A 21,732-nucleotide genomic window follows, 5' to 3' on the forward strand; every position below is an offset into this window, starting at 1 on the left:
TGGTAAAAAAGGTGTTACAGATGTTAAGATTTATAAACATTACATGGTCTTGCAGAGCCTTTATGCAACAGAAAGCAGATTTTATGTTAGGTAACACTTCAAAGTTACTGTTTGTTACTTTTTCAGCAGGAAAAAGGTTATTATTTCCCACACAGACTGTCACCTCAAATTACCTTATTCACTTCTGAACTTGTCATTCTAAATAGAGGTTATTTTATCACAAAAACACACAAGCCTTGAGACTGGTGGGAAAACTGATACAGATTTGATTTAATGATTCATTTCAGCATACTTGTAGTTGTGCAATATTTTTCCATCTTCAAAACCAACACAGTATATTTTTTTTAAGTCCCAGTCCCTCAAGTTGCACAGTAATTAAATTTATATTCTCTTCAATGTATTTGGAAATTAACCTCATTCCCACAAAGAGAAGAGGTTGTGCTTTTGCGCTTTACCTCCCACTCAGTTTTATACATCTTATTCCCCTGTGTGATTCTTTCTGCCTCTATCAATTCAAAAAACCTCCCAAGTCCCTAAAAAAATGCCCTCCCCAAAATGTGCTTTTTAAAAAGACAATATCTGCGATGTTCCAGGTCATTCTCTGTTTTTCTCAAAGGAAAGAAGATGGTTCCGAGAACTGAATTAGCACAATGATAAAGCAAACACCATTTATATTCTATAACGTACAAAGAGCAAGTAAAACTCTCATGGGCTGGGATGTTAACTTCCCTCCACCTTGGGAAAAAATGGCAAAACTAGAGCCTGGGACCAAATACAAACTGTATTTCAATGGGATACTCAGAAGAAACACAACATGGAATTGCTGCACGGAAGAGAAGGACCTGGGGGTGCTGGTTGACAGCCGACTGAGCATGAGCCAGCAGTGTGCCCAGGTGGCCAAGAAGGCCAATGGAATCTTGGCTTGTATCAGAAATGGGGTCACCAGCAGGTCCAGGGAGGTTATTCTCCCTCTGTACTTGGCACTGGTGAGACCGCATCTCGAGTACTGTGTTCAGTTCTGGGCCCCTCACCACAAGAAGGATGTTGAGGCTCTGGAGTGTGTCCAGAGAAGAGCAACAAAGCTGGTGAGGGGCTGGAGAAGAAGTCTTATGAGGAGCGGCTGAGAGAGCTGGGGTTGTTTAGCCTGGAGAAGAGGAGGCTGAGGGGAGACCTTATTACTCTCTACAACTACCTGAAAGGAGGTTGTGGAGAGGAAGGAGCTGGCCTCTTCTCCCGAGTGACAGGGGACAGGACAAGAGGGAATGGCCTGAAGCTCCGCCAGGGGAGGTTCAGGTTGGATATCAGAAAAAAATTCTTCACAGTAAGAGTCATCGGGCACTGGAACAGCTGCCCAGGGAGGGGGTCGAGTCGCCTTCCCTGGAGGTGTTTAAGGAACGGGTGGATGAAGTACTTAGGGACATGGTTTAGGGAGTGTTAGGAATGGTTGGACTCGATGATCCAATGGGTCCTTTCCAACCTTGTGATTCTGTGATTCTGTGATGGACTTCTAGGTGATAGGGTGAGAGGAAATGTCCTCAGGTTGCACCAGGAGAGGTTTAGACTGGATATTAGGAAAAATGCCTTCACCAAAAGGGTTGTCAGGCACTGGAAGAGGCTGCCCAGGAAAGCAGTGATGTTACCACCCCTAGAGGTGTTAAAAGATGCGGAGATGTGTCACTCAGGCACGCGGTTGAGTGGTGAGCTTGGCAGGGTGAAGTTAACAGTTGGATTCTATGATCTTCAAGGTCTTTTCCAACCTGATGATTATGCAATTCTGAGTTTAAATTTATTCAGGTGACAACAAAAGGTGTGCAAAGAATGTAATCTAGATTAATCTGAGGCAAAAACTATTCTGGATACTGAAGCAAACTGTAAGTGTGATGAACTATACAAATAACAAATAGGCCCTCAAACGTACAATCAAGATAATCATGGGTTTCAGACTAAGCCAAGCTGTGACAAACTGATGAAGTTGAGGGTAGATAAGTGGACACGGAGTTGGACAAAAAAATGGCTGAATGCATGGGGTCAAGAGCTATGGTCAGCAGCACGAAGTCGAGATGGAGGCCAGTCACAAGCGGTGCACCCCATATGTTGATACTGGGGCTGATCTCATTAATACCTTCATTAATGACATGTCTAATGGGACAGCATGCACCCTCGTGAACTCTGCAGGTGATACAGAATCAGGAGAAGATGCTGATGCACCAGACAGTTGTCCAGGGAGAACAGGGCAGGCTGAAATAACAGGCCAACAGGAACTTCATGAGGCTCAGCAAAGGGATATATAAGATCCATTGAGAAACAACCAGCAGGACCTATGGGTGGACACCAGATTGAACGTACGGCAGCAAAGTGTTCTCATGGCAAAGAAAGCCAATGACACCATGGGCTGAATCACAAGGAGTGCTACCAGTCCACTGGGGGATGTGATCCTTCCTTCCTTCTCAGCACTGGGGAAGCCTTATCTGGAGTTCTGTGCTCCCCACTAGGAGAGACATGCACGTACTGGAGTGAGTCCAGCAAAGAGCAACAAAGATGATTAAACAGCTGGTGCAGCAGACCTGCAAAGAAAAGCGAAGAGACCTAGGACTGATGAGCTTAAAGAACAAAAGGCTCAAGGGCATCTCAATGTGTATAAACATCTGATGGGAGGGTGTAGAGATGACAAAGCCAGACTCAGTGGTGCCCAGAAAAAAACACAAGAGAAAGTGGGCACAAACTGAAATACAGGAAAATGCATTTCATAGAATCATGGAATGGTTTGGGCTGGAAAGGACTTTCAAGAATATCCAGTTCCAATCCCTTGCCATGGGCAGGGACACCTCCACTGGATCAGCCTGTTCAAAGCCCTATCCAACCCGGCCTTGAACACCTCCAAGGAAGGGGCAGCCATGATTCCTCTGGGCAACCTGTGCCAGGGCCTCACCACCTTCACAGGAAAATTTCTTCCTCGGATCTCATCTCAATGTCCCCTCTTTGAGCTGAAAACCATTTCCTTTCACCCTGTCCCTCCTCAGCTTTCCTGGAGCCCCTTTCAGTACTGGAAACTGCTCTAAGGTCTTGTCAGAGCCTTCTCCAGGTTGAACAACCCCAACTCTCTCAGCCTGTCCTCACACGGAAAGTGCTCCAGCCCTCAGACTAACTCCGAAGCCTCCTCTGGACTCACTCCAAGAGATCCATGTCCTTCATGTGCTGATGAATCCAGAACACAGGAGTCCTGAACACAGGACTCCAGGTGGGGTCCCACCAGAGTGGAGCAGAGGGGCAGAATACCCTCCCTCACCCTGCTGGTCCCACTCCTTTGGATGCAGCCCAGGATATATTTGGCTTTCTGGGCTGAAGCGCACATTGCTGGCTCATGTGGAACTTTTCATCCACCAATAACCCCAAGCCCTTCTCTTCAAGCCTACTCTCAAGGCATTCTCCACTCAGCCTCTATTTTCACCAACTGGAAGTCAAAAGACCTATCACTCCATTCCCGACACTAAAACTGGCCAGATGAGTCACAACCTTTACAAGTCCTTTATTATATCCTACCTACAAAACTGGATTGTCGTCTTTCATACAACGTGCTGGTAACTAATACGAAACATGGATGACCCATCACACCGCACACGATGCACCTAGAAGTATTCAAAGTAACATAGCATGTGAGGTAGGAATAATAAATGGAAACTTTACAATCTCTTTTCATTAGTGCATTGAACTAGTTTTCAGCTAGACTGGTGCCCCAGAAGACTTTTCCAGCATTTAGAAGAAAAGCCAAATGCTAATCACTGTGCTGGAGGTTACACTGGGGCTTGCAGGATTAGTCATCTTTGGAAACCAGTTGTGGTTGTTCTCTGTCTCTCCCATTGCTTTTTCTGATCCATGACTGGTGCAGTGGGAGCATTCTCATCAATGTTTTCTCACAAATTTCAGCTTACAAACACGAAAGAACAAAAACATGAAGAAACAAAAACACTTAAGAATAGCTCACAGCTCTCAACTCCTACATCCTGCTGTAGAATGGAGATCCAAAACCTCCTTACACAACTTAAATCAATCCTCTGGAGCATTAGAATAAAAAGCTGACTAATTTTCCCCTTCATTTTTTTCCCCTCAACTCTGCATTTCTTGATCAAATATGCTGTGGTGAGGAATGGTGACACCAAAATACTAGAAGAAATGACAGTTTTTATAGTTTGATATTCTCATTAGAGACTGGAAAAGAAAATAACAGAAAAAAACAGTTCTTAGGTTGTTACTAATCCTGCAAAACCGGAACGGTTTGTGTCATTTAGACAGTATGAATGGGCCTGGAAGTCAGTTCCTAAGTCTTCAGCAGCTACAGCTCCATTAAGCAGGTCAGCAATGTTCCCTGTTCCCTCCATCCCGTTCCTTCCCTCTCTATTCTGCCTGGAAGCTGTGCAGTCTCCGTGTCTCCCCAGGGGAGCCAGGTGAGGCCCAGAGGACTCAGCAGCCCAGGGGCTCTGCCTTTGGTACAATGCGCTTGCCACACCTCACTGGTGGCACTCGCTGCTCTGATAGAGAATCACCAATATAAACCGAATGTCTGGACAGCTGAGAGACCACCCAGAACTACTCCATAAGGAGAACCATGAGGATGATGCGTCTAATCACTTGTATTGTTAATCAAGCATTAAACAAACAAGGTTTTTCTATAAAAACCCAACTTCACACTTACGATACTTAGAACTGCAATTAATTAGGAAAGCAATGGCTCTCAGGTGTTTTCACTAAGCAGTTCTACCCTGTGGCTCCTGTGCAGAACATCTGAGCAGCACATACCACAACATCCACTTCCACAGAACCACAGAATACCTACGCTGGAAAAGAACTTTGAGATCATCAAGTCCAGCTGTCCCTGTCCACTACTAAACTACGTCCCCGAGCACCTCATCAGCCCATCGTTTAAATGCCTCTAGGGATGGGGACTCCACCACCTCCCTGGGCAGCCTCTGCCAGGGCCTGAGAAGCCTCTCAGTGAAGAGATTTTTCTTAATGTCCAATCTGAACCTCTCCTGATGCAACTTGAGGCCATTTCCTCTGGTCTCATTGCCTGGGAGAAGAGACCAACACCCACCTCACTACAACCTCCTTTCAGGTACCTGCACAGAGAAACAAGGTCTACCCTGAGCCTCCTTTTCTCCAGGCTAAACAACCACAGCTCCCTCAGCTGTTCCTCACAACCCCTGTTCTCCAGACCCTTCCCCAGCTCTGTTCCCTTCTCTGGACGTGCTCCAGACCCTCAATGTCATTCTGGGAGTGAGGGGCCCAAAACTGAACCCTGGATTTGAAGTGTGGCCTTCCCAGTGTCGAGTCCACAGTCACAATCCCCTCCTTGATCCTGCTGGCCACACTGTGTCTGATACAGGCCAGGATGCCACCGGCCTTCTTGGCCACCTGGGCCACTGCTGGCTCATGTTCAGCTGCTGTCTCCCCTCCTTCAGCTTAAAACCGTTCCCCTTCATCCTATCCCTGCACTCCATGATCCAGAGCCCCTCCCCAGCTTTCCTGGAGCCCCTTTCAGCACTGGAAGCTGCTTTAAGGTCTCTGCAAAGCCTTCTCTTCTCCAGGCTGAACAGCCCCAACTCCCTCAGACCGTTCTCATAGCAGAGGTGCTCCAGCACTTGCATAGTCTCCATGGCCTCCTCTGGACTCTCTCCAACAGCTCTATGTCCTTCTTGTGCTGAGGACTCCAGAACTGGACACAGGTGGGGTCTCACCAGTGCACAGCAGAGGGGCAGAATGCCCTCTCTCACCCTGCTGGTCCCACTGCTTTAGGTGCAGCCCAGGATCCATTTGGCTTTCTGGGCTGAAAGCTTATTACTTCTGTTCTTCAGAGTCCTTCCCCAAAACTTCATTCATCATCATTGTTTATGTACTAGACATATGGAAGAACTTCTAGACATAAGGAAGAATTTCTTCACACTGAGGGTGGTGAGGCTCTGGCCCAGGTTGCCCAGAGCAGTGGTGGCTGCCCCATCCCTGGAGGTGTCCAAGGCCAGGTTGGATGGGGCATGGAGCCCCTGATCCAGTGGGAGGTGTCCCTGCCCATGGAGGGGTTGGCACTAACCCCAACTATTCTATGATTCTATGTGCATGGTTTGAATCTCTTAATCACCTGCACCTCTGTTTCCAAGAGACATCTGCAAAGTTTTTTGCTCCACCATTCTTCCAGGTATTTGTGAATTACTTATTACTCAGGTTTGCAAAGTTCTTTAGTACTTAAGGCACTACCCAGTTCCAGGCTGATACTCAGATCTCTCCCTAGGCATCCACGTGTACTGATTAAACATTTAGTTCTAGATTCATTGCAAGCTGTGGACATTCCTCACTATTTAAAATGGGGAAATAAAAGGTGTATGTCTTGATGTTAACTTAGGAATTTTGTCTGGAACATCTTAAAACACAGTTATCACCGCATACTCTGGCTGCAGCCGGTACTTTCCACTAGTTTCATCCCAAAATAACGAGTGCTGGTTAATAAAGGGTACAGTCTGTTGATTTGCAACTACAGCTCATGATGAAGATGACTTCTGTATAACCCAAAATGTAGCTTTGGTGAGAATCTGTGCTTTAATTTGACAAATTGGAAGATGTTTTGAATCAGTAACATATGTTTGTTATTTTCTAAGTGAAAAATTTCCTATATTTAGGCAATAACTACACATTTTACTAAGTTACCTTCACCAGCCAAAAGTTCATGCAATCCTGCCTGGGAAACCAAAACAGATAATAGCACATCATGTAGGTGGGGGAGGCAAAGAATACCCACGCAGCCAGCAACAAGGACTTGTAGAAGCTGCTGGAGAGGTGATGTTCTGCACCCAAGAGGTGATGTTCTGCACCCTAGGAGAATCAGCAGATACTCCAGAGGAGCTGAAACTCAGAATGGCTTTCTGGTCTAAGCAGAAGATTGGCTTACAGGACCATAAATACCTTCTGCCTTCAGCTACAAACTCTTAAACTATGTTCAGTCTGACATTCATTTTATTAGCATTCTCCTGAACTCTTCAGGCACACCATAGAACATTTCTCATTTTAGTCTCCAAACAATAGCTCATTTACATACTTATAGAAGAATAAGGCACCCACCTCAATCCTGATTAATTGCCAGACATTACATACGAACGCAAAACCCCCAGACTCAGTACATGCTGCTACAATGGAAATGCGTGAAAGTAATTTTGTTCCAATTGCATCTCATGGGAATGTGGGCTCATAAGTGTTCAATTAAAAATAATTCCATCTGATCGAGATGTGTTTTAGTTTCACATGCTAATGTGGTGGAATGCGTCTAGATCATGTCTGTGATAAATTTTTACCAGGGTGGGAGGAAAAAATATTGTTATATAGAAAGAACATAGCTCTAGTGATTTTTTTCCTTTTCCATTAAATTATTGTATGCATGAGAAAGCAGCATTTTGGCAACCTGTGTTGTTTTGTACTATTTGGGTCAGATCACCTGGGGGACACAATCTGGGAAGATCACATTTTTAACACAAAAAGAAATATAAATCAAAATGTGGCCTTTTAAAGAAATCCCTAAGACAAACAAAACAATCAAATCCTGTATGGCATCCTGCCTGTAGCTCTGATTTTTAACGCCAAAAGAAGGCACTTTGATCAGCATGTCTGACACAAGCTGTAGGAATTCCCTTGGCTACTTCCTCCTTCAAGTCCAATAGCTGTGGCTATACTTGGACATATCTTTAAACAAAAAATTCAATCTCATTTAGAAATCCCAATCTTGGGAAACCCAGAGTCCTTGTTACATTCCTCCAGTGAGTCATCTACCATGTCAAAAAATATGAACCAGTCTCAGTTGGTTTTGCTTCAATTTACAACTATTGGAGTGCATTATATCTTGCACACTAAATGCCTCTTATTAAGGAATTTATTTACACTTAATCTCCTAAATAATTCCAGGGGAAACCCATGAAATTGGCCAAGAGTACCTCCAAGTCCTTTCCAAGTCAATGCTACCTGGAACTCATATCCCAAAGCGTGATCTCTGTGCGTGAAATTTGACAGGCTCTATGGAAACAAATCTTACTTGAATCATGCTCAGATCATAGCGATCAGCAACCGTTCCTTGTTCACTGCTAAAAGATCACTAAAAGATATTCTACACCTGGGTCAGGGCAATCTGTGATTTCAATATAGGCTGGGGGATGCTGTGGTTGGGAGCAGCCCTGAGGAGAAGGACTTGTGGTGCTGGGGATGAGAAGCTCAACATGAGCCGACACCGTGCACTCACAGCCCAGAAACCAACCGTGTCCTGGGCTGCATCCAAAGCCGTGTGGCCAGCAGGGAGGGAGGGGATTCTGTCCCTCTGCTCTGTTCTGGGGAGACCCCACCTGGAGTCCTGTGTCCAGTGCTGGAATCCCCAACAGAAGAAGGACATGGAGCTGTTGGAATGGGTCCAGAGGAGACCATGAAGATGATTCAAGGGCTGAAGCATCTCTGCTAGCAGAACAGGCTGAGAGAGTTTGGGTTGTTCAGCCTGGAGGAGAGAAGGCTCCAAGGAGACTTTATAGTGGCCTTCCAGTACTGAAAGGTGCTTCAGGAAACCTGGGAAGGACTTTTCCAAGGACTTCGAGTGACAGGATAAGAGGGAATGGTTTTAAATTGGAAGAGGGAGGTTTTATATGAGGCATAAGGAAGAAATTCTTCACGCTGAGGGTGGGGAGGCCCTGGCCCAGGTTACCCGGAGCAGTGGTGGCTGCCCCATCCCTGGAGGTGTTCAAGGCCAGGTTGGAAGGGGCTTGGAGCCCCTGATCCAGTGGGAGGTGTCCCTGCCCACGGAAGGGGCGTGGGACTGGATGGGCTTTAAGGTCCCGTCTAACGCAACCCATTATACAATTCTATGATATGTTACTTTAAGCACGGTAGAAGTTAATGAACCAGTGCATGAGAGTTGCACTAGATGTGCACCCACGCTTGAAGATGATCCGAGTTAAACTATTTTGAGACTTACACATTAGACTATCTTTCACCCACCAAATACCCACAGCATTGATTTTATATCTCACTGCTCTCTTGATCAATATGTAGTGCAGTACAAAGACAAATAATTTGTAACAGAACTATTTATAAACAATTCCCCTCTGCCAAGACACTCAATATTTAGTGTAAAGTGATCCTTCCACAGTAAATAACCCCACTGCTCCAATAAAACTACAAGCAGCTGACTAAAAATCCCAATCAAAAAGTGAGAAAACATTAAATTATATTCATCCAACAAGCCTCTGACCATCCTTTTATTTTCCCCAAAGTAAAATAATTAAACAAGTTGGATTTCAGGGAAATGTTCCACATCATCACAGCGGTTAAAGAAAAAGCCTCATCTCCTGACCTGTGATCCCAGATTGAGAACTGTATCCACGGAAATCATCTTGAGTGGAAGCTCAGGGAACAGAGTTTCCATAAAAAATTACAGGCTGCTCTATTGAAATCTCAGCATTCTGGTGTTACCAAGCCATCCTGTGTCCACAGAGAAATCCTGATGTAGCTTGACTGTATCTTTTTTCCTTTGCCCATTTTTACTTATTTACTTTTTAAATGAGTTAATTAAATTTTGCCACTTGCGCCACAGTCTATGTGGGATTGAAATTTACAATGCACGTATCACAATCATTGAAATCTATTATTATGACAGAAACCCACAGCCCTGGGTTCGCACCGGGGAAATCAAATCAAAACAATAAATATTAAACCCATTAGGAAAAAGGTGATCTTTGAGTCTTTAGGTTAAACATTGCAGCACCTGCAATTTGTCAGAGTACAGGTCCAGACACTAAGAGAAAAACTTCGTTAATTGTCACAAAAACGCTCAGTCTCCAAATTCTGCATTAGAAGTTGGATGAACAATGCCATATGTCTCAATAAAAAGAAAAAATCCCCAACCAACCCATAATTATACTCTATGATAATGCAATGATATTGTAATCCCTGAATGGGTACCAATTCCGTTCTCATCAGCCTTCTGGCTTGGCAGGATGCTGAGTCGAGCACATGGAACAGTGCTTGTGGGAGAAGAAAGGAAGAAGGAAAAGCAAAAGCACCCACAGATCATTGGTCAGGTGCCAGTTTGGGAAGCAAGATGTAGATTCTTATTAAAATATCCCACAGAAAAAAAAGATTTTAAAACAGCGTCATCGAAAAAGAGTAACAAGTTAGTTTATTCTTAGAAAGTACTTAAGTCTACCAAGATTTCTAGACCTTTTCATCAGAGAAAGAGAACTTTTTTTTGAGGGAAAAAACCCCACCAATAATTTTTAAACTAAGTTATTTATCATTCAAAAAATAGTCTACTTTAGTGACAGATGAAGCAAAGCTATTTCTCTCCTGTCATGGGTCAAAATTCTGCAGTTTTCATTATTCTACTTCTAGCCCTACGACACAAGTGGTGTTATTCTTAAAACGTGAAAAAAGCCATTGTTCAAAATGTACAAAGACTTAAAAAGCCATTTCAATAAGGCCCAATGACAACCTCACAAATAATTTTTCCTTCTCTCACAGATTTTTATCCAATTATTTAACAAAGAAGGTTTTCAATAGATCCGCTGACTTGGTCCCCTTATGAAATAAGATTCATACATCATTTTCCTGCAGAATTAACATTCTTTGGAAACTGTCTCATTCCCAACTAATTTTATCTGCCTATGCCAATGTACAACAGCATTTTTGTTTCATACACCATGCTGAATGGAAGCCTACCTCTACTGACTTCACTCTATTTGGGCAACTTCTTTGCAGAGACAGTTGTGTTTACCGCAGGTGTGGTACCAAATAGAGAGTTTCTTATTTAAATGATCATTAAAGCCAAAATACTATCGCTTACCTTCTTGATTTCTGTTGTCATATGTTGTCCCACCTACTATATGTTTATAATATAACTCTTATTTTTCTCTCTGATTCTCTTTACATGGTGATTCTGTATCATCTCTCACAAGTTATTCACCTAGTGAAGTATGGATCGATATTTCATAGAATCACAGAATCATGAAGGTTGGAAAAGACCTTTAAGATCACCCTGTCCAACCATCAGATCAACCCCAACGTGCCTACCGAACCATGACCCACAGTGCCACGGCCACATGGTTTTTGAATCCTTCCTGGGATGAAGACTCCAGCACTGCCCTGGGCAGCCTCTGCAAGTATCCAGTATAAAACTCCCCTGGAACAACTTGAGGTCATTCCCTCTCGTCCTATCACTTATTGCTTGGGAGAAGAGATGAACACTCACCTCAATACAACCTCCTTTCAGGCAATTGTAGACAGTGATAAATCTTCTCTAGGCTGAACAGCCTCATCTGCCTCAGCCACTCCCCATAACCCCTGTTCTCCAGACCCTTCCCCAGCTTCGTTCCCTTCTCTGGACACGCTCCAGCCCCTCAATATCCTTGCAGTGAGGGGCCCAAAACTGAACCCAGGATTCAAGGTGTGGCCTCACCAGTGCTGAGTCCAGAGGCACAATCCCCTCCCTGCTCCTGCTGGCCACGCTGTTCCTGATCCAAGCCAAGATGCCACTGGCCCTCTTGGCCACCAGGGCCACTGCTGGCTCATGTTCAGCCACTGTCAACCAACACCTCCAGGTCCTTCTCCTCCAGGCACCCTTCCAGCTGCTCTTCCCCCAGTCTGTAGCTGCATGGGGTTGTTGTGTCCCAAGTGCAGGACCTGGCACTTGGCCTTGTTGAACTTCATGCAATTTACCTGCACGAATCAATCCATCCTGTCCAGATCCCTCTGCAAAGCTTTTGGTACTTTATATTGAAAACACCACACAGAGTAAGTACGAAAAGTGCTAGAAATTATTTTCAAAAGTTATAAATAACTGGCCTTGAGTGAAAACAGCAGGAAAACAGCAGAGGACCAGTTTTCAGAAGGCTGAAGGGGCTCTTGAGGAGAGCCCTCAGATCTTCTGTTACCCAGCCAGTACTCATGCAAAGCTGATGTATGGACTATTTTATTTACATTAACTTAGGTGAGGTTTTTATACTAGTTGCTTAAAAGCTGAATGTAAACAAATGCCCAATTATATAAATAATCAGAGGAAAAAATCATTTCACAGCAGCCAAATCCTATTTTAAAGAGTATTAATTGATGTACTTCTCTGGACTGCATTAATCCATGCAAAAAAAAAAAAAAAAAAAATTCAAGGTTTAATAACAGCCTAAAGCCAAAGAAAATATGTCAAACTTGAAATGTTTTAGCTTTTCAAGGATGATACTGACACTTTTCCTGTATGTACTGACAGATGGGCCAACAATCTGTACCGTAACCCACTTCAAAGGGCTCTCTACACCTTCCTGTGATCCAGCCCTGATGCCCCAGCACACCTCACTCCAAGCAAAAAAGGAGCTGGCAATGGGATAACGAGGACAAGTTGGCTTTATGCAGCACTTCACCACCCCAGTGCAGCAACAGCATCATTTCTGGTAACGAGCAGTATTTTCAAAGCCAACCTCCGAGGCCCTGATCCCGCAAAGACTGCACATTCTTAAATTAATGTAATTGCATAATTCCATGGAGTCCAATGGCACAGGCAGAGTATGGTTGCAAAGCTTACCCTCTACAATCAGACAATGTGCCAGAACACTTCTGAAAGAGAGTATTAAAATCTTATTAGATGCATTTCTCTGTTTGAATAAACCTAGCATTACGTAATAAAAAGATACGCAAAATGGGTAAACTGTGTGAAAATTCAACATCATATTTCTTTGTCTTTTTCTTTTCCTCTGGGCAATAAACTTAACTCAGATGAATCCATATAATTTTTCCTTTTGCTCTACTGCTTCACGAACGTGTTTACTCAATTCACAACGCTTAGCAAAACCATGTTTCCTGCTTTCACGAACACATTGTCAAGCTAGCTACGAAAATAAAACTGTCCCTAATTTGTTCAGCATATCCAAACAAATCATTGCCACCTTTTGTGAGTGCACGCACTAAGCCAGTTTCACTTTCAAAGACGATCTTCCTGAGATTGACTGCAACTCAAAGAGGTTAAGAACAAAAAAAGAACATACAGGAGCATTAAAACATCACCCGATGAACATGTGATTCAAAAGGAAGCCATAGGGGTAAGAGTGGAAGAACATATTTCACATGGTGAAGTACAGTTACTGCAATAATCAATAAACGGCACAGCCACAACAGAATTATTAAACAGTAGCAATGACAGATTACGATGGCAGGTTCAATATTTATGCCGTGCTAACGCACAGCATCATAAAATAGGTATTAGCGTCTCCTTCATTTTATAGAATCACAGAATAGAACCATAAAATCTTTAGGGTGGGAAAAGACCTCTAAGATCATCCAGTCCAACCAACAGCCCAACACCATACCCCTACTAAACCAGGTCTCAAAGTATCACGTCTACTCTCCTTTCAAACCCCTCCAGGGATGGAGACTTTACCACTTCCTTGGGCAGCCTCTTCCACTGCTTCACCACTCTGTCAGGAAAGAGATTTTTCCTAATATCCAACCTAACCCTCCCCTGGTGCAAATTGAGGCTATTTCATCTCATCCTAACGCTTATTACTTGGGAGAAGAGACCAACACCCACCTCACCGCAACCTCCTTTCAGGGAGCTGCGGAGAACGATGAGGCCTCCCCTCAGCCTCCTCTTTTCCAGGCTGAACAGTCCCAGGTCCCTCAGCCACTCCAGACCCTTCCCCAGCTTCGTTTTAACGTTTACAAAAGCCACCAAAACCAACACCAGCACTAAATCCCAGCACAGGCTGCATGAAGCCCTGGTCCTGCAGGCTTACTCACTGAAGCACAGGGGAATACATGCCATTTTCCTTCCCCTCTTCCCGACTTCAACCAGCCTCAGCAGTTCAGTGGGATGCGGTCTGCCTATAGATTTGACAGGTCACCACCAGTATCTTACACAAATTCACGGTACCTTGAAAATGTGAAAAACATCGATCAACCACCAGCATAAAAAAAAACTTCTGTAAGTGCTTTAATGAAGAAAACTGGCAAATAACGAGTACTACTTAGTGCTGTCATTACAAAGCCATTCTCATCTGATCAAATTAAAGATGTTCCTGCTTCTGCAGGGGTTGGACTAGATGACCTGTAAAGACCCCTTCCAACCCAAAGCATTCTCTGATCTTCTCTCCATTGTTTTACTTTTATCAATACCCTCTCTCCACCTCCAAATTAAAGGTACAACTGTTCACGTCCATATAGGCGTGCCAAAACTGTAGTAAAAACTTTAATTCTATGGGACATGAAGGAGACGCAACAGCAGCTGGGGTATCAGGACAGCATTAGAGACCAACTGCTACTGAGGGTTAAGTCTGATATTCTTCACAATGAGTCCTGCTAGGAGACCTGGATGGGTTGTGATTATCATCATAATTAATTATGCTCTGCCTTTAGCAATTAATGCATTCAATTCTTCTCTGGGCAGGCTGTTCACAGAATAGACTATCGCAGCACTTCATACAGGATGGATGCATAAATTCACACAAACTCAAATTTTTTGACACCTCCATTTATGCCACTGTATTTGATGCTGTTTATGGACTTATGCAGCAAGTTCCTGAGCACGCACTCGTCTAACCACTTTTCAACCAGAACAACAGCAACAAACTACCCACCTAAACCTGCTACCTATCTGCTTTTCAAGGAGGATTTTCTATCTAAAATACTTTGTTCTCCTTCTGTCTCATAAAAGGATGCCTGTAATGAAAACCAGGGATTTTATAGCCTCCCAGGCTGTAGAATATATGCTAATATATCTCAACTGATGCAAAACTCATATTTTAGAAAGCCACACTAGTAAACCATTTCTCTGTGAGTTTCAGTACAGGGATCAACGAGATGAACTTTTTGCTCTAAAAACTTCACTGGCTTGTTATATGAAAATGCAGATAGTGTTATCAGTTCTTATTTTCATCCATAAATCCATATCCATGGAGCAGTGCTTGGTCTTCTGAGGATGATTCTGCCTACTTAATGTTGTAGCATTGCTGTTGTGTAGCATTACCCAAATTTCACTGAATCAAGCCGGAAAAATTAAGCCATTTACTTTATGTTTTCAGGATATCACTCCTGTGTACAAAATATTCCAACTTACACAAAATTGTGGTGTGGACTGCCATTATTATTATTATTATTACTACTACTACTACTACTACTATTACTACTATTACTATTATTACTATTATTAATAATAATTTTTAAATAATGCCTTTGAAATCTTACAGTTTTGCCTGCTTTAATACCATATCCCTGTTCCAAAATAATCTGGAGAACACCCCTGGGACAGCTAGATTTTCATCTCCTGTTGAGATCATAGTATCATAGAATCATAGTATGGTTAGGGTTGGAAGGGACCTTAAAGATCACCTGGTTCCAACCCCCTGCCATGGGCAGGGACATCCCACTGGCTCAGGCTGCCCAAGGCCCATCCAACCTGGCCCTGAACCCCTCCAGGGATGGGGCAGCCACAACCTCCCCGGGCAACCTGTTCCTGTGCCTCACCACTCTCTTCCATATCCTTCTTACATTGAGGATTCCAGAACTGGACACAGTATTCCAGATGAGGTTTCACAAGAGAGGAATAGAGGGGCAGAATCCCCTCCCTCGCCCTGCTGGCCACGCGGCTTTGGATGCAGCCCAGGACACGGTTGGCCTTCTGGGCTGCGAGCGCACACTGCTGGCTCATAGTATCATAGAATCCCCAGGTTGAAAGGACCCACCGGATCATCGGGTCTAACCATTTCTAACAATCCCTAAACCATGCCCTTAAGCACTTCATCCACCCGTTCCTTAAACACCTCCAGGGAAGGTGAATCCAATCCCTCCCTGGGCAGCCTCTGCCAGTGCCCAATGACTCTTTCTGTGAATTTTTTTTTTCTGGTATCCAGCCTGAACCTGCCCTGGTGCAGCTTGAGGCCATTCCCCCTTGTCCTGTCCCCTGTCACTTGGTACAAGAGCCCAGCTCCCTCCTCTCCACAACCTCCTTTCAGGTAGTTGTAGAGAGTAATAAGGTCTCACCTCAGCCTCCTCATGTCAAGTTTCTCATCCTCCAGCACCCCAAGTCCTCTGCAGGGCTGCTCTCAATCACGTCATCCCCCATCGTGTACTAAAACCAGGGATTGCCCTGACGCAGGTGCAGGACCTCACACTTGGCCTTGTTGAACCTCATGAGGTTCTCACAGCTCCACTTCTCCAGCCTGTCCAGGTCCCTGTGGATGACATCCCGTCCTTTCGGTGTGGCAACTACACCACTCAGCTTGGTGTCACCCGCAAACTTGCTGAGGGTGCACTCAATCTCACTGTCAATATCACTGATAAAGATATTAAAGAGCACTAGTCCCAGTATTGACCCCTGAGGAACACCACTTGTCACGGATCTCCATCTGGAATTTGAGCCATTGACCACTACTCTTTGAATACGACCATCCAACCAGTTTCTTATCCACTGTCCACCCATCGAATCCATATCTCTCCAATTTAGAGAGAAGGATGTTGTGGGGGACTCTGTCAAAGGCTTTACAGAAGTTTAGATAGATCACATCCGTTGGTTTACCCCTCTTCACTGCTGTGGTTACCCCATCATAGAAAGCCACCAAGTTGGTCAGACAGGACTTGCCCCCGGTGAAGCCATGCTGGCTGCTATTAATCACCTCCCTGTCCTCCACGTGCTTTAGCACAGCTTCTAGGAGGATCTGTTCCATGATCTTCCCGGGCACAGAGGTGAGGCTGACAGGTTGGTAGTTCTCAGATCCTTCAGTGTAACTCTCTGTCATCACATACTACTATGAAACTTCCTTTGTACAAAAAGAGCTATTTCAGCTTGCATGCCGTGTTTTCTTCCCGTGACAACCAAGCTGGTTTTACTTATGTTTACTGTGTGGTCTCCTGCTATTGTATGCCTGCTTAGCTGGGAAGCTGCGTTTCCACCCTGGATGCCTTCCATGTTCTGATCAATTTTGTCATGCAATTTTTCCCCTTGTTGTCTTAAAGCTTCTACCATCTTGGTTAATATATTTAATGACTCACAGTGTCAACAGCAAAATAGTAAAACTCAGTTTTTACTTCGAGTAAACATCTTAGAGAAAATGTCTGAATATTGCAAGTAGAATTTATTTTTAAATTCCCCATTATTTTACAGTTTCCGTAAAACATCTGTAATCCTGCATCATGAACTACTTTATGTTAAAGGTCATTTCCAATGTAAACAATCCTGCGATTCTATGTGATTCAGTAATTTTGGGCTGATGGGTTTTCAGCATTTGTATTCTGTAAAATCAGAACTGATCAGGCATGTCCAAAAAGGCAGCTCTTTCTCAATTTATCATTAATTGCCACAACAATTTACTGAACTTGAGGGAAAAGTTCTGTCATTCCCATTCTTGAAAAGCAATTTATACAGACATCGTTACGGGAAAAATGGGCATCAGGGAAGTATTACACACATGTAAAACAACTTAAAACTCTGCACTAATTCCAAACTAGCTACGTAAGTGTATGGAAGCTTTGTGAATTGCGGCTTACATTCTTATGTCATAGCTTTGGAAAAGGATTAAAATACTTTTACTCTAGCACAAAAAGCATTTAAAAGTTCCAAAGGCCACATATTAATTTCAGAAGTTGTATTCTAAAAATTAAAAGAAAAAAAATTACGAAAACCCAACCAAACCATTATTAGCCTCCCATTTCTACCACATTTTATAGGACACACATCAAGGATGCCATAAAGACATAAACCAACCCCTCAGCCACTTAATGTTACTCATCAGTTAACTGAAAACATGCACAGATCAGTCACAGAGCATGCAGCATGCAGTAAATGGAGAGCAGAGGTTAATAACCTGGAAGCATAGGATCTGAGAATGTGAGAACAAGTTAAAGACAAGAGTTCCTCTCCATTGTCACTGAGGGTCGAGAAGCAATGCTGCAGCGTAGAGCAGTGAGAGTGGGGGAAATACAGTTTGTCCAAGACATACACATATCTCCGCAAGTGGCGGCAGGTATAACTGAAAGACAAGGGTAAAGGGAGAAAAAACAGAAGAAAGAGGTATTTTCCTTTAAGAAAGCTAATTCACGGTTTAATGTCCTCGGTTTTTGTGCCAAGAGTCAATGGAAGATGCCAAGTAAGCAATGGAGCAGTTTGACATAAAACAACAGTTTCAAAAGACAGATGGCTCCGCTTGCCCGTGCCCATACGCCGGTTCTGTCACTACCGCAAAGGGAACTCGCCAAGTCTCACATGTCAGAGATGCAAGAAGCCTGGATTTTATTTTCTTTTCCTTTTTTTTTTTTGTGTTGTTGTTGTTGGTTTTTTCTTGGATTTTTTTCCTTGGGGAGGAGGAATAATGCACTAAAAAAAGTTTTTTGCCTCCCTAAATTTGCCCTGAAAATATAAATGCAAGTGTTTGAAACTCGTTTAACAAAGGTTACCATGGTTTTTATGGTAACAAAGGTTACTATAAAAAAAGAACCCTGAGAGTATTCACAGAATTTAACTAATTTTAAAGGAAATTTATACCTCACTTTAAAGGAAAAAACCCATACAGAATTACTTATCAGTGCAAACTGCTCTTGCTGCCTGGGATTCCAGTGGGAGAGTGTTCCTCTAGATAATTCCAGTTCCTCAAGCACGGCGCTTTATCAATAACTGAGTTACGTACTTAAGATTTGGTCAGCTTTTTCATGAAAAACTATAATCACTTCCCTGAAATAACTATAAAGCAATCACTAAAATATTCAGTATTCGTGTGAATCAAATCCGAACGATCCTGAGCAAGAGAAACTGCCTGTGCCAGCTCACAGGATGTCCTCCCACTCTTAATGGAAGGGAGAATAAACTAATTAGAGTAGTTCACCCGAAACAAATTGCACCACTGGTAAACTATGAAGCACATACATCATATGACCTCAAATATCTATTATTACAGGTTCTGAATGGCCAGTATTTCACTGCATAAAGGTGAAGAAAATGCCTTAAGCAGCCTAATACATTGTGAGATAAATAAGAAAGCTCTTTGTAAGCACCAAGATGCTTCTACCAGAGTGTTTGCTATCCCTGTTACAGCCTGGGTACCTCTCCAGTGCAGACATAGCCTTGGAGTCACAGACTGGGAGAGTTTCCAGTGCAGAGAGTGAATAATAAGTGATCTGTGAGTCTCCTTTGCTGACTTTGGCACGAGTCAACACACACCTGAACTCCAGGATGCAACCTCCTTATCAAATGAAAAAAACATCGTTTCGTGGGCTGAAACTCAGTCAATGGATTTACCTACCCCAAGGATCTGCGTTTCCCAGGCTCGTAACCCTCTATAAACCCTTTACTAGACATGTGCGGCTTAAACGCTCCCAGGTGACCAAATTATTTGTGCAGCTTGGGCAAAGAACAGGATAGAAGAGTGCCACCAGCAGCTGATGCTTGAGTGCAATCACTGGGGCACCTGGCGCAAAACCAACATATTCCAATCGCTTTAGTATTTAAACTAACATTTCGCTGCTGGGTTAAAGTCAGTCACCTACCTTTGCTCTGGAAGTCGAGGAAGATAAACCCCTTTTGGCACTTCATTTGCAGTTTTCAGGAGAGGAACCAGCTGCTAGGAGGCAATTTCATAAGCCATCACACCTTTTTTTGGACCACAGCATGTTTTTGAGCAACACAGGCTATTCTTCTCATTCTACACGCCAGGGATGGAGCAGATAACGAATGGTGTTTACAGGATCCTGTACCAAGTGAAACCCTCAACACACGAGCCTGCCCTACCAACTGCCCACAAAGGCCACAGAATTTTTTCCAGAATCAGATCAGTATTATTCTGCTTAGAAGATTTAAACGTTCATAAGTCCATTACTGTGGTTTAGTATATTGAACCAGCCTTGCTACTAGAGAAAAAAAATCATAGAACGGTTTGGGTTGGAAGGGACCTTAAAGCCCATCCAGTCCCACCCCTGCCATGGGCAGGGACACCTCCCACTGGATCAGGGGCTCCAAGCCCCATCCAACCTGGCCTGGAACCCCTCCAGGGATGGGGCAGCCACCACTGCTCTGGGCAACCTGGGCCAGGGCCTCACCACTCTCAACAGGAAAACATTTCTTCCTAAGATCTTATCCCTCTTTCAGCTTCAAACCATTCCCCTTCATCCTGTTCCTGCACACCCTCATCAAAACCCCTCCCCAGCTTTCCCGGAGTCCCTTTCAGCACTGGAAGCTGCTTTAAGTTCTCTCCGGAGCCTTCTCTTCTCCAGGCTGAACAGTCCCAACTCTCTCAGCCTGTCCTCATACAGAAGGTGCTCCAGGCCTCAGATTATCTTTGTGGCCTCCTCTGGACTCCCTCCAACAGATCAATGTCCTTCCTGTGCTGAGGACTCCAGAGCTGAACGTGGGGGTCTCACAAGAGCAGAGTAGAGGGGGAGAATCTCCTCCCTCAGTGGGCGGGTCACAATTCCCTGGATGCAGCCCAGGATGCAGTTGGGTTTCTGGTCTGCAAACACTCATTGATGGCTCACGTTGAGCCTCTCATCAATCAGCGTCCCCAGTCATTCTGCCCAGGGCTCTCAATCCATACTCTGCCCAGCCTGTATTTGTGCTTGGGATTGCCCTGACCCAGGTGCAGAACCTTGCCCTTGGCATTGTTGAACCTCATGAGGTTCACGCAGGCCTAACTCTCAAGTTTGTCAAGGTCCCTCTGTACAGCCCCTCTGGACTGTACCTTATTTCAAGCCCGCAGAGGTCTCATTCCAGCCATTTGATCTTGTTTGACCTTTGCCAAGAAATTATGAGTACATTTTATTATCACTTATTTTTGATCCCCGTCAATGCTCTCTTCAATGATAGGAAGAACAAGCACGACCACATTTAGGTTCAACCGACAAACTGGATGAGAATGCAGCGTGCAATAGGAGGAGGAGAAATTTCCCAAAAGCTTCTCCTTGACCATTTGTGCTCTGTTGAGAGAGGCACACTTAACAGATGTGCCAGCAGCACTGCCCTTGCCCCACTGCCAGCTTTGGTGCCATCACCTCGTCCTGCCACAATCCAGCATGAGGGAGATGGAGCACAGGAGGGACCACTTCTGGGTACAGAAAGCTTTCAGCACCACTCTAGTGTTGGTGGAGCTGTTGGTTCAAGGTCGTGCTTTGGAAAAAACAACCCTCAAGTGTCACCAGTCCTCCTGAGTGTTCATACGATACGACCAATGCCATTCTGTAGCCCTTATTTTCTTCATTCCAGGTAGTCAGGTCAAGACCACTCCTGTTTTCAAAGCTGAACTTGTTTATTCAAAGGTATGATTTCAAACCCACGCCAAGTGGAACACAATCCCTGAAACCTGCATGTGCTAATGCCTGTTAGAGACCACCACAACCAGTACAGTTTAAATCATATCAAAGACCAAACATCTCAATTTTTAAATCCTCTAAGCTAAATCTGAATAAAATCAAGGCTTAGATCCATCAACAAATATGCATATGAAGAAAAATTTACATCCTGCTTTCACTCTTAAATCGTGGATATTGAGTTTGAAATGAGACTTACTTGATTCACCAGAAATCCATTTTCCAGCAGCCACTACATCCACAGTTAGATGTTAGTGAAATCATTGTTTTCAGTATGTTTTATGCAGCATATTACTTTTGCTTTGCAGCAAGAGGCAATCTTCAGCTACAATACAGTACTGCAAAATTTGAAAAAGCGATATTGCAGAAATGCAAAACCGTTATATGTGATTG

The 21,732-nt window shown here is 43.9% G+C and overlaps 1 protein-coding gene across 3 annotated transcripts in view; it reads right to left on the bottom strand.

The window, feature by feature from the left end:
• Positions 1-21,732, bottom strand: part of DYM (dymeclin) — a 263,448-nt gene that overhangs the window by 87,805 nt on the left and 153,911 nt on the right. For 2 of the 3 annotated variants that reach the window (XM_054054066.1, XM_054054067.1), the window contains exon 14: positions 17,853-18,017. The exons of the other annotated variant lie outside the window; for it this stretch is intronic. In XM_054054066.1, the coding sequence (XP_053910041.1) occupies positions 17,853-18,017 (165 nt within the window). The remainder of the gene's footprint in view (positions 1-17,852; positions 18,018-21,732) is intronic. 3 annotated transcript variants of the gene reach the window in all.

The sequence above is a fragment of the Cuculus canorus genome, chromosome Z (assembly GCF_017976375.1).
Source record: "Cuculus canorus isolate bCucCan1 chromosome Z, bCucCan1.pri, whole genome shotgun sequence".
Taxonomy (NCBI): Eukaryota; Metazoa; Chordata; class Aves; order Cuculiformes; family Cuculidae; genus Cuculus; species Cuculus canorus.